The sequence below is a fragment of the Mirounga angustirostris genome, unplaced genomic scaffold (assembly GCF_029215605.1).
Source record: "Mirounga angustirostris isolate CCGP_5_RB_7025 unplaced genomic scaffold, mMirAng1.0.hap1 SCAF_5, whole genome shotgun sequence".
NCBI lineage: Eukaryota > Metazoa > Chordata > Mammalia > Carnivora > Phocidae > Mirounga > Mirounga angustirostris.
Window position 1 is genome coordinate 98,414,772 of NW_026991713.1, and position 15,006 is coordinate 98,429,777.

The following is a 15,006-nucleotide window of genomic DNA, read 5'->3' on the forward strand; positions in this document are numbered from 1 at the left end:
CCAGTTACACATTCAAGTGCAATAGACAATCACTCTGAGGGAACTGGAGAGTTGTCAGTCATCGCTGGCTTAGAGTGAAAGAAAATACACTGATTGCATTGCTCCTTAAAGTACACTAAACATGAAGAGGAACAGGTTTATCTTTCAACTTAAAGGTAAAGCAGGCTTGGCTGGAATAGCTTAAGGAGGTTTACACGGCCAGAAGACAGTATAAAGCTTTTGCATGCTCCAGCAGGGGACAGAAAAAGAGAGACAAGGAGAAAATTCTGTCTAAAGCTTAGTTTGTGTATCCATGGCACAGGCCAGTGGGCAGTTCTCACCACAGCTAATGAGCCAGCTCCCTCTAACAGAAGGACTGCTTCCCAGGGTGGACCACATGGCATTTTATAGGGAGAAGAGCCATACTTGTAGTTTGGTGGAAACCATAATAATGTAACAGGGGAAAAAAACCAAACCAGCTCTCAAAGAGCTGGAGAAGTAGCCGTCATTTTAGTCCACAAATGATGCTAGATAGGGGATACTTCTTAGAACCTAAGAATGTACATATACTACTATATAAACAATTTGCATTATTTTCTCCCAGTGTCCTAACCAGTCTCAGATCCGAGGATTCAGACATTCCATTTATTGACAAGTCACTGTTACCACAACAGCTTCCTGTAGTGACTACTGTCTTAGTTATAATGATAATGACCCTCATCATCAGAGTTCACAGTAAAATCACCATTTGACAAGCACATTTCCCCCCAAACAGCTAACAGGTCTTGAATCCATCCAAAGGAAGTGAGAATAATTTTCAGTTAGAAATATTTTTTGCAGTCCTCACATCCAGCATAACTTCAGAAGCACATATTTCAATAAATGTTTTCTTTCCTATTTTCAGTGTTTTCTATATCCTAAATCACCATTCAACTGTACAGAACTTGAAAATAAATCTATTCCTCTTTCAGAACTGTGGCTCATATTTCATCTCAAAAATATTTGTTTATGCAAAATTGAATAAGAAAATCCACCTGGAACCAAACCAGTTACTTTTATTTTTTATTTTTATTTTTTTAAAGATTTTATTTATTTGACAGAGAGAGCACAAGCAGAGGGAGAGAGAGGGAGAAGCAGGCTCCCTGCTGAGCAAGGAGCCCGAAACCAGTTACTTTTAAAAAATGACTATTTCCTTCTTTTAAAAAAATTTCTAATTGTGGTAAAAAAAAAAAAAAAAACCACTAACATAAAATTTACTATCTTAATCCTTTTTACGTGTGGAGTTCAGTAGTGTTGAACATATTCACATTGTTGTGCAACAGAACTCTGGAACCTTTTCATCTTGCAAAATTGAAACTGTACCCATTCAACAATTCCCATTCCTGCCTCTCCCCAATCTCTGCTAACCACCATTCTACTTTGTTTCTATGAATTTGACTATTTTAGATACCTTCTAAGTGGAATCACACAGTATTTGTCTTCTGTGCCTGGCTTATTTCACTTAGCATAAAGTCCTTAAGGTCCATCCAAACTGTAGCACATGACAGGATTTCCTTCCTTTTCAAGGCTGAATATCCCACTGTACATGAGACCACATGGTGTTTATCCATTAATCCGCTGATTGGCATTTGGGTTGTTTCCATCTCTTAGCTATTGTGAAGAATGCTGCTATAAATATGGGTGTGCAAATATCTGAGACCCTGCTTTCAATTCTTCTGGGATATATACCCAGGAGTGGGATTGCTAGATAATATGATACATCTATTTTAAATTTTTTGAGGACCTGTGGTCCTGTTTTCCACAGCGGAAATGCCACTACCAGCGCACAAGGGTTCTAATTTCTCCACATCTTCACCAACACTTGTTATTTTCTGTTTTTTGACATCCTAATGGGTGTGAGATGACAGCACATTGTGACTCTGATTTGTATTTCCCTAATGATACTGATACTGGGCATCTTTTCATATGTTTTTCGGCCATTTGTATATTATCTTTAGAGATTTTAACTACTTTTAAAGGCATACAGGCGACTTTTAAGTCACTATCCAAATTACAATTTCAATAAAAACTTATTTTTATAAAAGGATTCAAGACTATCTGAAGTTAGAATGTAAATAACACAATATTATTCTTTTTAAATCTCTATCATACCTGAAACATAACCCATATAAACCCAGCCAACAAAGCAAGTGATTTCACTTCCACATAGAAAGCAAACATTTGAAACATTACTAAAGATAAATTCATTTCATTGACATGCTGAGTAGACTTGCTATCTATAACTTTAAAATTGTTTATGGATTTTTCTGACAAGCGTGCATCAGATAATGATAAGGACATTCTAGAAGTGCTACGATCATCACCCCTGAAAGACACTTAAACTGACAAGGGGTTATTTTTATCATTTGGGGCTTTTTTGTATTCAGTAAACTTCAGTTGGAAAACATTCAGCCTGTGCTTTCCTATACTATTTCTTCAGGGTGTTTTCTTTCACTGGCTCCTGTTCTGGTGCTCTGCTTATGTCTGTGTTTCTCCAAGTAGGACCCCTAGACCACCTGCTTTGGCATGACCTGGATCATGTAAAACGGCAGGGACTGGTTCAAAAGGCAGATTTCTGGCCTCTACCCTGCCTTTCTCTTCTTCACGGCTCTTCTATGATGACACTGGACACATTCTACATTTCATTACTGTCTGTGTCCCCTTGCTTGAATTCAAGCTCCTTAAGGGAGCTCTGGTATTTTTTTTTGTTGTTGTTGTTCACTGCTGTATAACTAAGTGTCTAGAATATAATGCACAGATACTCAAATATTTACAGAATGCTGATGAACAAAACCATTTGTCAAGAGCATGTTAAAATCTGTCAAACTATATCATCTGATTTGGCACAAATTTATGGATTTATTCACTTTAAATTTTAATTAATATATTATGATGCTCTGTCAAGGTCACTATGCTTCCCATCTGCCCTAATTTCTGAATGAGTCTGAAAACATGTCACAATAAGATACAGGTTTCATACACTTCAATCCCAAACTATGTCATGAATTTCCACTATCTACAGAAAAAGTCTACATTTCTCAGAGTGGGTCTGAGGCCCTCCACGATCTTGTGCCAGCCTGCCTCTTTAGCCTCTTCTACAACATTCTCTCCTGCAGGCTCACTGACTTCTTGTATGTGTCCTTGTCTATTCCACTGTTTATGCCTTTCTGTCAGCCAGGAAAGCTATTTTATTTACCCTGTCATTTTGCCTAAATGCTACTCATTTTTCAAGCCACAGCTTAAAGGTCACCTCCACATAAAGCTTTCTCCCCAAATGGCAGAGCTGAATTTAACTGTCCTGTGTGTTCCTCAAGTTTGCATATACCAAACACTTAGCACAGTGCTTTGTATGCATTAATGGTCCCTAAGAACTTTTCATTGAATTTCCATGGGCTTAATTTTGAGGTGGGCTATAACTCACCAGTTGCAGAGTCTGGTTCAGAGTCATTAGCACTATCACCATCACTACCGTCCAAAAGAATCTTCCTCTGTTGTACCACAGATTTTGATGCTGCTTTTCTTTTCCCTTGAGCACCGTGAAAATCATCTTCCTCGGTAATCTTATCCAAATCTTCAGGAGAGGCGTAAAAATCAACGGAAAACTTTTGTGACAGGTAATATTGCAAGAGCTGCAGAACAGACTTCTATCACATCTGTTTTTTTGTTTTTGTTTTTGTTTTAATTTTATTTATTTATTCATGAGAGACAGAGAGAGAGAGAGAGAGAGAGAGGCAGAGGGAGAAGCAGGCTCCCAAGGAGCAGGGAGCCTGATGTGGGACTCGATCCCAGGACCCTGGGATCATGACCTGAGCCAAAGGCAGACGCTTAACCATCTGAGCCACCCAGGCGCCCCACATCTGTTGTTTTTATTTGCCCCGCTTCATCCCTTCGCTGCTTCTGAGAGACCACAGAGTCCAACCTGGGTCAATCCCAGTACCTCAGGCTCCTGACAAAAGAGTCCAGTTTAAGGATAAGCGTGAGACTCAACTGAGGAGTCCTTCCCCAAGAAACGGTAAAAACTGGAGCTGGGAAGATGCAGCCCCTTTCTTCAGCGGTTGAGCTACTGGCTAGGAGCCGGGGGTCATCATGACCCTCCCCCAGGGAAGAAAAGAAAAATGGGTCTGCAGTAAAAGGGAAGAAAACTAAAACACAAAGAAACAAAGGAGAAGTGGTAAAGGGAACCTTGACAAATTTAAATATCTTGGTTCTAGCTACCGTGTCAGGTATTTAAATCAAAGTCAGAAAAACAGCAATGTTGACAGAGAAAGTAAATATTATTATTAATATCAAAACTTACCTAAATAATCACTGGCTACACTGCAATTGGAGATATGGGGAGCCTTATTTATTGTTCCGGTTTCGCTGCTGCCACATTTTTCGGTGCCTAAAGACAAGGAAGAAGGAAAAAGATAGAGGCACCTTAATCAGCCAAGGGGCAGAAATAGGAAAATTGGTGCTCCAATGTAAAAGCAACCAGATACAGATGAATGATCCAAACTCAGAGCACAATGATTTACCTTGGAAAGGTTAGCATATGGTTAGGAGTTTGGGCTCTGAAATCACAGATTTAGACTTCAGTTGAAATTCAGGCTCTATCATTTACATTGGCTATATGGCCACAGGAAAGTTGCTTATCCTCTCTAAGACTTAATGTCTTCATATATCATATGGAGATAAAAAATAGTGTGTGGAATAATTGGGTTTATTGTGGGGGATTAAATGTCGATCACATATAGGAATTGCTTATTGTAGTGCCCAGCACATAGGAAACAGTCAATAAATATTAACTATCATTTCCATGTAAGCTGATACATGCTCTTACTAACAAAGCCTCTTCAATCATTATAATAATCTTAAAATGATTTAAAGTATTTCAAGAGGACTTTAAGTCATAATAATTGGTACTATTAAATCCCATTGCTATAAAGGGCATTCATCTATGAGAAGTGGTACTTCCAAGGAAATCCTGCTATGTCTTCTACCCTCTCTTACTGGAGAGAGATGAATTTCATTTTCTCAATTTTTGGATATAAGATAATTCTCTTTTTACATTTCTTTCATTTCCTGATTACTAAATGGCTCCCTAATCAACAGTGTCTCATTCATTTCCAAATAGGAGGCAATACTGATTTAAACATCTATACCCCTAAATAAGCTAATAAGTTAAAAATATCCTCCAACACAAGTTAAGCCAAAACAATTTCATCCAAAAAGTATTTTAACAGTTTGAATATCTTTTCCAGGAATAATGATTTCTGCCTCTCCAGAATATCAATATTGCCATCTGCTGCAGAGTTGCCAGAAAAATCGGAGAAAAACCAGAGAAATCCACAAGTCACACATCTTTTATGTCCACTGAGCTCGCTAACCAAACTAGTATCTTTAACCTGTAAATAATAAAAACTACCACTACCAGGTCATGTTTAAAGGATTTGAATTTTGAGAGAAAACAGGTGGATTGTTAGGATTGTATAGACCAATTCATTTGATCAAGAAATTAAATTTCCACTGTAAACAAAAATGTAGCTTGAACATCCAAGCTCAAAGTCCACGACCACAAGTTTACATTAAGTGTTAAGCAGAGATATGTGTGTGTGTGGGGGGGGAACGTAGACTTATGCAGCAGAATAAACAACCAAATCTAATTGTGCCCTCTGCAAATTGTTCCACTTGTTGTCCATAGTATTAAAATTTTACTCTTTCCTCTGTGAAGGCTCATCCAGAGAAATGATGACAAAAACACAAGGTTATAAAGATAAATATATGGAAAATAAAGTTACTTTTATCTTGAGCCTCTTCCATATCAATGGTGACTGTTGAAAGTTCCTTCACTGATAAAGCTAGTGCGACTTCTAAGTCTCGCTGGTAGAGCTTGTCATCTAAAGCCATCCTAAGGTGGACACACAAACAAAAATCAGTTTTTAAAAATACCAATCTCAACCAAACAGCAAAATCTGTGATTTTCCTAAATTACTATTTAAGAGCTGCCAACTCACAAAAATGTTTTTAAACGGTAATCATGATCATAATTGATTTTACTAACAACACTGCTAATATGTAGTAATGTCATGTTACATCTAGCACAAGAAACTGAAAAGAGCAGCAAGCACCATTGTTAAGTACTGTTTCCTTTCTGTGTAATGTCAGTCCTTACTACCAACTCCAAGCAGCTGCTCAACCTAGAATAAAGATGTGGCTCAACAACCCACTTAGAAATCTTCTTTGACCTCACTCACACCTCCCTAGACAAGTATTATAGCTCTTATATTAAACTGGTTTTTAACATCTGTTCCTCCCAATCTCAACTTTAACAAATATGTCACCAAGTACTTACTGTGTATGAGGCACACACTAGATAGAATACTAAAAGTACCCTCAAGGAATCTGCAATTAATGAGGGTAGGGAAATAAGACATACTAATAATTATACTATATATGCAGATTATTATTATTATTATCTCCTATTCAAGGTAGTCAAAAGTGCTATGGTAAGAAAAGAAATCAAAGATTTTTTTAAAAAAGGGTATATAAGGACAAAATACTGAGATGCACCTTGAGGGATTATTTTCTAAAAACAAGTTTTATTGAGATATAATTTACATAGCATAAAACTCACCCTTTTAAAGTGTACAATTCAGCAGTCTATAGTATATTCAGAGTCGAGAAACCATCACTGCTATCTAATTTCAGAATATTTTCATCACCCCAAAAAGAAACCCTATATCCATTAGTAGTCACTCCCTGCTTACCCCTCCCCAGCACCTGGCAACCACTAATCTACTTTCTGTTTCTATGGACTCACCTGTTCTAGACATTTCATATCAATGGAATCATATACGTGGACTTTTATGTTTGGCTTCTTTTGCTCAGCATGTTTTCAAGGTTCATCCATGTTGTAGCATATATCAGGACTTCTTTTTATTGCTGAATGATAGTCCAGTGTATGGACAGACCATATTTTATTTATCCATTCACCAGTTGGTAGACATTTGGATTGCTTCCATTTTTTGGCTATTATGAATGATGCTATGAACCTTCATGTCCAAGTTTTTGTATGGCTATATGTTTTCATTTCTCCTGGGTATATACCTAGGCTGGGTTATAAAATAACTCTGTGTTTAACATTTGGAGGAACTGCTAACTCTGCTTTCCAATGTGGCTGCACCATTTTACATCCCCAGCAACAATGTGTCAGAGTTCCAATTGCTCCACATCCTCTCACTGGCTATTGTCTGTCTTTTTGATTATGGCCATCCCAACGGGTGTGGGTGTGAAGTACCGTCTCACCACAGTATTGATTTGCACTTCCCTGATGGCTAAGACTGTCAAGCATCTTTTATGTGCTTATTAGCCATTTGTAGATCTTCTTTGGAGAAATGTCTACTCAAATCCTTTGTCCATTTTGTAAATTGGGTTATTAGTCTTTTATTGTTGAGTTGTAAGAGTTCTTTATATATTCTGAATACAAATCCCTCATCAATTATATGATTGGGAAATATTCTCTCCCATTTGTAGGTTATTTTTTCACTGTATTTAAAATGCAGTACAAGGAGCTCGAAAACAAAAATGAAAAAAGAGAAAAAAGTAAAGAGCAGGACATGGGGTAAATTTCTCTGTTAATGAACTCTTCTCATACTCGCAGCAGTGAACCGTATCATACCCCATGTTCCATTTGTTAATACTCCCATCTGCGTTGGTGGTATAGTGGTGAGCATAGCTGCCTTCCATTTGTTAATACTCCCCTTCTGCCCATCTCCTCTCCATACTACAGGTTTGGGGCCTCTCGGGACTTCCTTCTCTCATTCTCTCTTCTCTCTTGGTACTAACTAATGGAAATCCTATAGTCTACAAACTATAGGACCTTCTCAGTGCTGGACAAGTCTCAACAATATAAAGAGAAAACATCTTTTACCTACAGGAAAATAACATGGTTTTAATTTTTAGAAGACTATCCTTACAAATGTAATTTTTAACAAAGTAGTCTTATAAGACTTGAGGACTTTAGAGACAGGTACAGAGTCCTATCAAAGTAAGCTGTAACTCCTAAACTTTGTAATTATGATTATCTTAATACTTAAATGAGTATTTCCTTACATGTTTGTGAATTTCTTTTTTAAGGCAGAAAGTCACAAGAGGATTAATGGTACATCCCTGTTCTCTTACACCCACTAAATAAAATAATACCTAGGACTCTGCTCAAGTAATAATTTAAACCAAGAGTTCAAATCTGTCCCTCTCTTAAATTAACACATCTAATGTATATTTACTATATGTCTTACCTCTCACCTTTTTTTAGGGGTTTTCTCTTGTTGTGAGATATCTTCTTTCTGGAGATTCTTCAGTTTAGGTTTCCTTGTTTCTAGTTTTAACTCCTTTGGTGTTGTTCTGGGTTTCTTATTTAAAGGTGCAGTTGCAGAAACAAAGTCATCTATTTATGTGTGAATCAAAAATAAAAGAATCTATGACATTGCTTTTCATAAGTAAGAAATAAAAACATTTTCTGAGCAGTTGAAATTCATTACAGTGTGTGTTCAAGTTTTAAACATTAAGAAAATTGTTTAACTGCCACAATGTAAAAAATGTGGTTGGCATATTATTTTTCTTTATTCTCACTCATGCTTTTCAACTTTGTCGTAGTGGCCTTTATTTATGAAATTATCAGTCTAGCAAAAACTGATACAGTTCCGGTGACACTCAACATAAAACTGCTGCTATAGCTTTTATACTCATGCGTGACACACGCGTGAATAACTTCCGGGCACATGTAGTCTTAATTGCAGCTTTAGTATTAATACATGTTGTCTCTTTAGAGATTCCCAGAGTAGGAATATGATAACTCGTGGCTTGTCCCCCAACTCCACTCCATAATGTCTAGAACACAACTGGCAATTTATAAAAATCTACTGACCTACTGATAATAGTAATAAAAAGCTACAAGTTAGAGTCTCTACAATTTTCTCCCAAGTTTTAGACACACTTATGGTTGAGCCCAATGCAAAAAACAGGTTCCTTCAAACCTCAGGATTACAAAACATTTGACTCACAGAAAGCTCTGGTGGTCTGAGAAGTACAGAACCTACTTCGAAGTATAATGTAATCTAACTAAATGTTTCTCACACTTTCTGACCAAAATTCCCTTAATAGCAGAGACAAAAAAATACATAACCCAATAGGGTATAGCTTACTCCTAGCCTTTCTTCGAGGTCTTTTCTTTTTCTCCCAAGTTTTTATTTAAATTCCTGCTAGTTAACATACAGTGTAATGTGTACTAGAATTTAGTGATTCAACACTTACAATCAACACCCAGCGCGCATCACAAGTGGTGCCCTCCTTAATCCCCATCACCTATTTCCCCCGTCCCCCCCCCCCCACTCAGCCCCGCTCTGGTAACCATCAGTTTGTTCTCTATAGTTAAGAGTCTATTTCTTGGGGTGCCTGGGTGGCTCAGTCATTAAGCGTCTGCCTTCGGCTCAGGTCATGATCCCAGGGTCCTGGGATCGAGTCCCGCATCAGGCTCCCTGCTCTGCAGGAAGCCTGCTTCTCCCTCTCCCACTCCCTCTGCTTGTGTTCCCTCTCTCGCTGTGTCTCTGTCAAATAAATAAATAAAATTAAAAAAAAAAAAGTCTATTTCTTGGTTTGCCTCTCTTCCCCCCACCATGTTCATTTGTTTTGTTTTTAAAATTCCACATGAGTGAGATCATATGGTATTTCTTTCTCTGATGTATTTCACTTAGCATAATACACATTAGCTCTATCCATGTCATTGCAAATGTAAGATTTCATTCTTCTTTATGGCTGAGTAATATATGATCCAGCAATTGCACTAGTAGGTATTTACCCAAAGGATACAAAAATACTAATTTGAAGGGATACACACACCCTGATGTTTATACCAGCATTATTTACAATAGCCAAATTATGGAAAGAGCCCGAATGTCCACTGACCGATGAATGGATAAAGAAGATGTGGTATATAAAATCTTGTTTTATTGTACAATTAATGGGCATTTCACATTATATTCTGTAACACATTTGTGTTTCAAAAGACAATGTGTTTCTTCTTAAGGAGAGGGATAGGAGGAGACAAATCCCACTATGAGAAACAAGAACCTAGAATAGTTTAGATCTAAAGAGCCATTTCACCTGGCCCTGTTCATTTATCACTTACCCACATAATTCTTATCAGTGTAATTATCAGCATAATCATCCCAAATGCTTAGAAGGTAATTTTTGCAGCCCTAGCTCATATACAATTGAGCAATATGTTCAATGTTAGAATTCTATATGTCATATAAATTCTGAGAAAATAGATTTCCAAATTTTTAAAGCAAAAATATGAATCTCCACTTACCATCACTGTCAGAATTCTCAAACTGGGAATAATTGACTGGTTTCTTATGCCTATGACCAAGAGAGAAATTTTTTAATTACACAAATACCAATTTCCCACCTCCAATCCTTAAGACCATTAACAGTCTTGAGTAAAGGAAAATGTGTTTCGATTCTCTTAAGAATACTTAAACTTGAAACACAAGTTAGATTTTACAGTTGGAACTTAGCATTAGCTGAAGTAATTACAACTATACTTGATATACCTGATAAGGAAAAAATGAATTCAGATGAACCCTCAAAGTAAAAATAATCAATATCATTAACATAATTTACATACTGTGTAATTGCTGTGAGGTGCTTATAAGTTCCTGTTATACGTATTCTTTTGTTTTATGTGCTCATTCTGTCTTCTTATTTGATTAAAAACTTGACACTGAAAGCTATTTTCTCTCTTTTTTTAATCTCCCCACAATACTAAATAATGTTCTTTATGCACTGGACAGCGAAACAATGGTGAGTGACTTTGTACCTGCCACCTGAAACAAATCTTTTACTACTTTAGAGAGCCATTAGAAGAAAGTGATATTCAAAGTGGAAAAAATAAACTCACTTTCTTCCCCCTTCCTCTAGGCACTAAATGAAATGGCATTGTGGTTTTCTTTTCTACCTTTTGCCAAATACCCAAGTGTGAATAACCTAGTAGGCCAGTTGTTCTTTCAAGTAAAATGATGTTCTATGGAAAAGAAGTCAGTTCAGCTCCCAACTCAATCTCATAAGTGCTTTCCCTGAAGACAAACACTGTAGAAGTAGTTTATGTGTATATACGTAACTCTTATTACTCTCCTAATCTTTGGAGCTAAAGATTTTGAAAGCTGAATAAAATACAAAAACCCCTTTACAAACTCTGAAGACTGAATAATAGTAAAATATAATAAAACCTCTTAAAAAAATAAGTATGCTCAACAGTTGAGCTATAATGAATATGAGAATTCTTACTGCTTCATCAAACACATTCTTAAGTGAAACTGGCATTTTCTCTTTTTTTTTTTGTACTCTGAGTGTGCAGCAGTAAAGAATACAAAGATACTCGTGCAGTTCAGTGCCACTGCCTTGATTTGTGCTGAGCTTCCAGCAGTTATGCCACCATTGCAGTGCAGATAACAGAACAATGAATAAAGCGAGCAATGTCTCAGGATGACTATGAAAATAGTTTTGACCTGAGAAGGTTTCAGGGAACCATAGGGGTCTGTAGCTGGTACTTTGACAACTGCTATTCCAGACAAGGGGATTATGTCTTTGCTACTTGGGTGTTTAAAATCCATTTCAGACTTCATGTGCTCAAAATGGAACTCCTGATCCCCCACACCTCCTGAACCTGTTCCCTTTCCTAGTCTTCCCCACCTTGGTTAGTACAAAGATCATCCATTCAAGTAGCTCAGGCCAGAAATACTGTGAAATCATCCTTGATTCTTTTCTCCCCCTACCTCTACATCCACTTCATCCGCAAATTCTGTCAGCAGTATCTCCAAAATATATCCCAAATTCATCTGTCCCATTCCATGTCCACTGGTAACACCCCACTCCAAACCACTATCCAATGATATAGCAGTTTCCCTGTTCCCATTCTGGTCACCCCATCTTACATTCTTTCTCCACCAGAAGCCAGTGAACTTTATAAAACCAAAATTAGATTTCCTTGACCTACTTAAAACTCTCCATTGGCTTCCCATTGTACGTAGAATAAAATTCAAACTCCTTTTAAAGCCTACAAGGTCCTACCTACTCTGGCCCCTGCCTATTTCTCTGACCTAACCCCCTACAATTCTCCCCACTGCTTGCTAATGCTACAGCTTTAGTGGCCTTCTTTCTGCTCCTCGAACAAAGTCAAGCTCAGGGCCTTGGCTCTTGTCCCCCTCTACCTGGAGTGTCCCAGATTTTCACTGGCTAGCTCCTTCTCATCATTCATATCTCTAATCATGTATTATCTCTGCAGAGAGGCACATCCTAACTACACTATTTAAAATAAGATTTTCCTCCTTCTCACTCTCCATCACTTCGCAGTATTTATTTGTGGCCCCCTAACCTTACCCCTTGACTTGAATGTAACCTCCCACAATTAGTACAGTATACAGGTAACTTTCTAAATGAATGGCTGACTCTAGGCCTCCATAGCACTCCACTGTGGTTAGGTAGGGGAACAGTTTCAAAGAGTATAATGGAAAGCACAGAGGATCTGGAGCCAGATGATTTAGGTTTGAGTGTTATCCTGCCACTCACTAGCTGTGTGACTCACCTAAATTGGCCTAGGAGTTTCAATCGATAAAAACAGGGATACCTAAACTGTTATATCAAAGAACTACAGTGATGAAAAAACGAAATAACATGCAAGTAGGAGCTCGGTGAAATGTAAAGCGCTGTTCGAACGCTTACACAACCAGGGCTTCTTTGAATGGGGTCGGTAAAAGAATCCGCAATTGCTGCGAAGGGGGGGCAAACAGAAGGGAAAAGCTAGCATGCTAAGATACGTCTGCGGATTGGGTGACTCTCAGTGGAGACTGGAGAGCGTCCCAGAAACCGTCCATCCCACCCCACCTTCGCTACCCTCCGTCCTATTCGGCCCTTCTCCCTCAATCGGGTGTAGACGAAGTTGCCTACAGCGTCTTCCTGCCTCTTCTCCCCATCCCCGGCGCTGTCGCGAACTACTCACCTCACAGGCCGCACCATGGCCCCCTCCAATGCTGAAAATTCGCAGCTTTCAAGTTCTTGCTGGCAGCAGCGGCAGTTTCAATTCCCGCCCAAAACCAGACACAGGAGCTCTCCGCCCCCTACCACCAGCCCTCCAATGATTACCAGCCATCCTTGCAGCTGCGCATGCGCTCTGAGAAGGCCTAAGTGCTCACGCCGTTCCCAAGGCATTGCCCTTCCGCATCCGGTCTACCAAAGCTGAGTTTGTGCTTTGCCTTTGCACTTTCGCCACGACAGTGGATTCCTTTTTTTTTTTTTTTTTTTTGCGCCTTCTCTGAAATTCACAGTAACAGTATAAATACACCTTATTACATTTTTAAATGACCAAATTGAGGCAGGATGGAAAAACGGGGCACTTAGACTGAGGAATTTTCTATAGAGTGCCGGGAAAGAGGAAAAAGTATGGGCGAATCTGCTGAAGCGAATCTGTTAGCTGTAAAAACAAGTGGGTAAGTCAGCTGATGTTCCCTGTGCCCCAGCTCATTGACTGCTCGGAGTGTGCGGTCGGCTCAGGACTTCGGAGCTAGGGAAGGTGAGCCCAGAACCACGAGCGAGGAATCCCTTTGAGACTGAGACCGCCTAATGGAGCGGGTGTTCTCACTGGGCTGGAGCTTCTCGCGCCGGCAGCCTGCCCTCCCTTTCCTGCACTCAGAACCTGCGCTCTGTTGGCGGCAGGAGTTCGGTCCAGCCCTCCTCCTCCCATCCCAATTTTGCCTGGGAAACCTTCCTTAATTTCACCCGTGCTAAAAAAAAATTAAAGTGGGACTAAAGGGAACTAAAGAAGGGAACTAAAGTTTCAGTTTGTTGAAACATAATAAGTTTAAATGTTGAGCCGTTTGAAATCGGAGCTAATGGTTTTTGTTGACCGAAAATATTGAATCTAAACAAGATTAGATCATAACCCATTTATCCGTAACTTCAGTTCCCTTTTACAGTGTTCCCTTACTGCTTTTGTCTTCATCATGTATACTCAATCAGCAACCTGTGATTTTTTTTTATTATTATGTTCTTAGAGAACTTTTATTATTATTACTAGCCTTCATCTATTGATCATCTTGTTTGTCAGATGCTTCGTATTATTCGACTAATCCTTATGATAATCTTACAAATTAAAAGACTTCTCCGGTGCCCATCTAAGCTGAAACCTGAAGAATGAGTAGCTGTTATCCAAGGAAAGAAAAGCAGTAAGAGTGCTCTAGGCAAAGAAAAAGCATTCAAAACGGTTGGAAGTGGAAAGAGAGGTTTGGTGTTGAAAAGAGCTCAGTATGACTGCAAAATGGTTTGTGAATTTGTGTGTTGCGGATGAAGGGATGCAGGTGCTGGGGGAAAGACGTCTGGAAATATAAACATTGATACTGGGTATAGGAGTTTGAATTTTATCCTGAGAGCAGTGGAATGTGATCAAAAGTTTTTAAGCAGATGAGCAACATGATCAGATAGGCACTTTGGAAAGATTACTATAACTTCAGTATAGAGAATACTATGAAAACTGTTTTGATGGTGAAAAGTGTAGAGATGGAGTTTAGCAAGGAGGCTGATAAATATCCTCAATTGATATTGATTCTTACTCTTTGTGGCCAGATTTTCTTCTTTTGAAAAGTGTCCAGTTTATCTTTTTTTGTATGTCTTTTTCCCACATGGAAATCTTTCCAACACCATCTTTCTTCCATCCGTGCCCAGTAAGATCTCATAACATCGAAGATCTTCAAGATCACTTCTTGGTCCCTGATCTATTTCTTTGACTTTGTATTCACCAGTTGTTTCATAACTCTGTATCTGTCTACCCATTCATCTCTTCCTAAAAATTTTCTCTGCTCTTCTCTCCATGTTCTCTCTCTATTCTTGAGAACCCTGCCTAGGAGTGCAAAATACTTTATGGGCACAATGTTTTTTTTTTTTTTCTTTCCTAAG

At 38.5% G+C, this 15,006-nt stretch overlaps 2 protein-coding genes across 6 annotated transcripts in view; one reads left to right on the forward strand and one right to left on the reverse strand.

Moving 5' to 3' along the window:
* RAD51AP1 (RAD51 associated protein 1) overlaps positions 1 to 13,215 on the reverse strand; it is a 35,313-nt gene extending 22,098 nt beyond the window's left edge. For 2 of the 3 annotated variants that reach the window (XM_064591677.1, XM_064591679.1), the window contains exons 1-6: positions 13,058 to 13,214; positions 10,370 to 10,419; positions 8,305 to 8,446; positions 5,799 to 5,908; positions 4,316 to 4,402; positions 3,440 to 3,589 (exon numbers count right to left, since the gene is read on the reverse strand). In XM_064591677.1, the coding sequence (XP_064447747.1) occupies positions 3,440 to 3,589; positions 4,316 to 4,402; positions 5,799 to 5,908; positions 8,305 to 8,446; positions 10,370 to 10,419; positions 13,058 to 13,074 (556 nt within the window). In that variant the 5' untranslated portion in view covers positions 13,075 to 13,214. Of the gene's footprint in view, positions 1 to 3,439; positions 3,590 to 4,315; positions 4,403 to 5,798; positions 5,909 to 8,304; positions 8,447 to 10,369; positions 10,420 to 13,057 lie in introns of all 3 variants that reach the window. The other variant, XM_064591678.1, reaches the window with a different exon arrangement.
* A 265-nt stretch (positions 13,216 to 13,480) lies between these two features.
* Positions 13,481 to 15,006, forward strand: part of FERRY3 (FERRY endosomal RAB5 effector complex subunit 3) — a 46,305-nt gene continuing 44,779 nt past the window's right edge. For 2 of the 3 annotated variants that reach the window (XM_045874024.3, XM_064591680.1), the window contains exon 1: positions 13,481 to 13,627. The gene's annotated coding sequence lies outside the window, so the exon portion shown is untranslated. Of the gene's footprint in view, positions 13,628 to 14,161; positions 14,280 to 15,006 lie in introns of all 3 variants that reach the window. The other variant, XM_045874026.3, reaches the window with a different exon arrangement.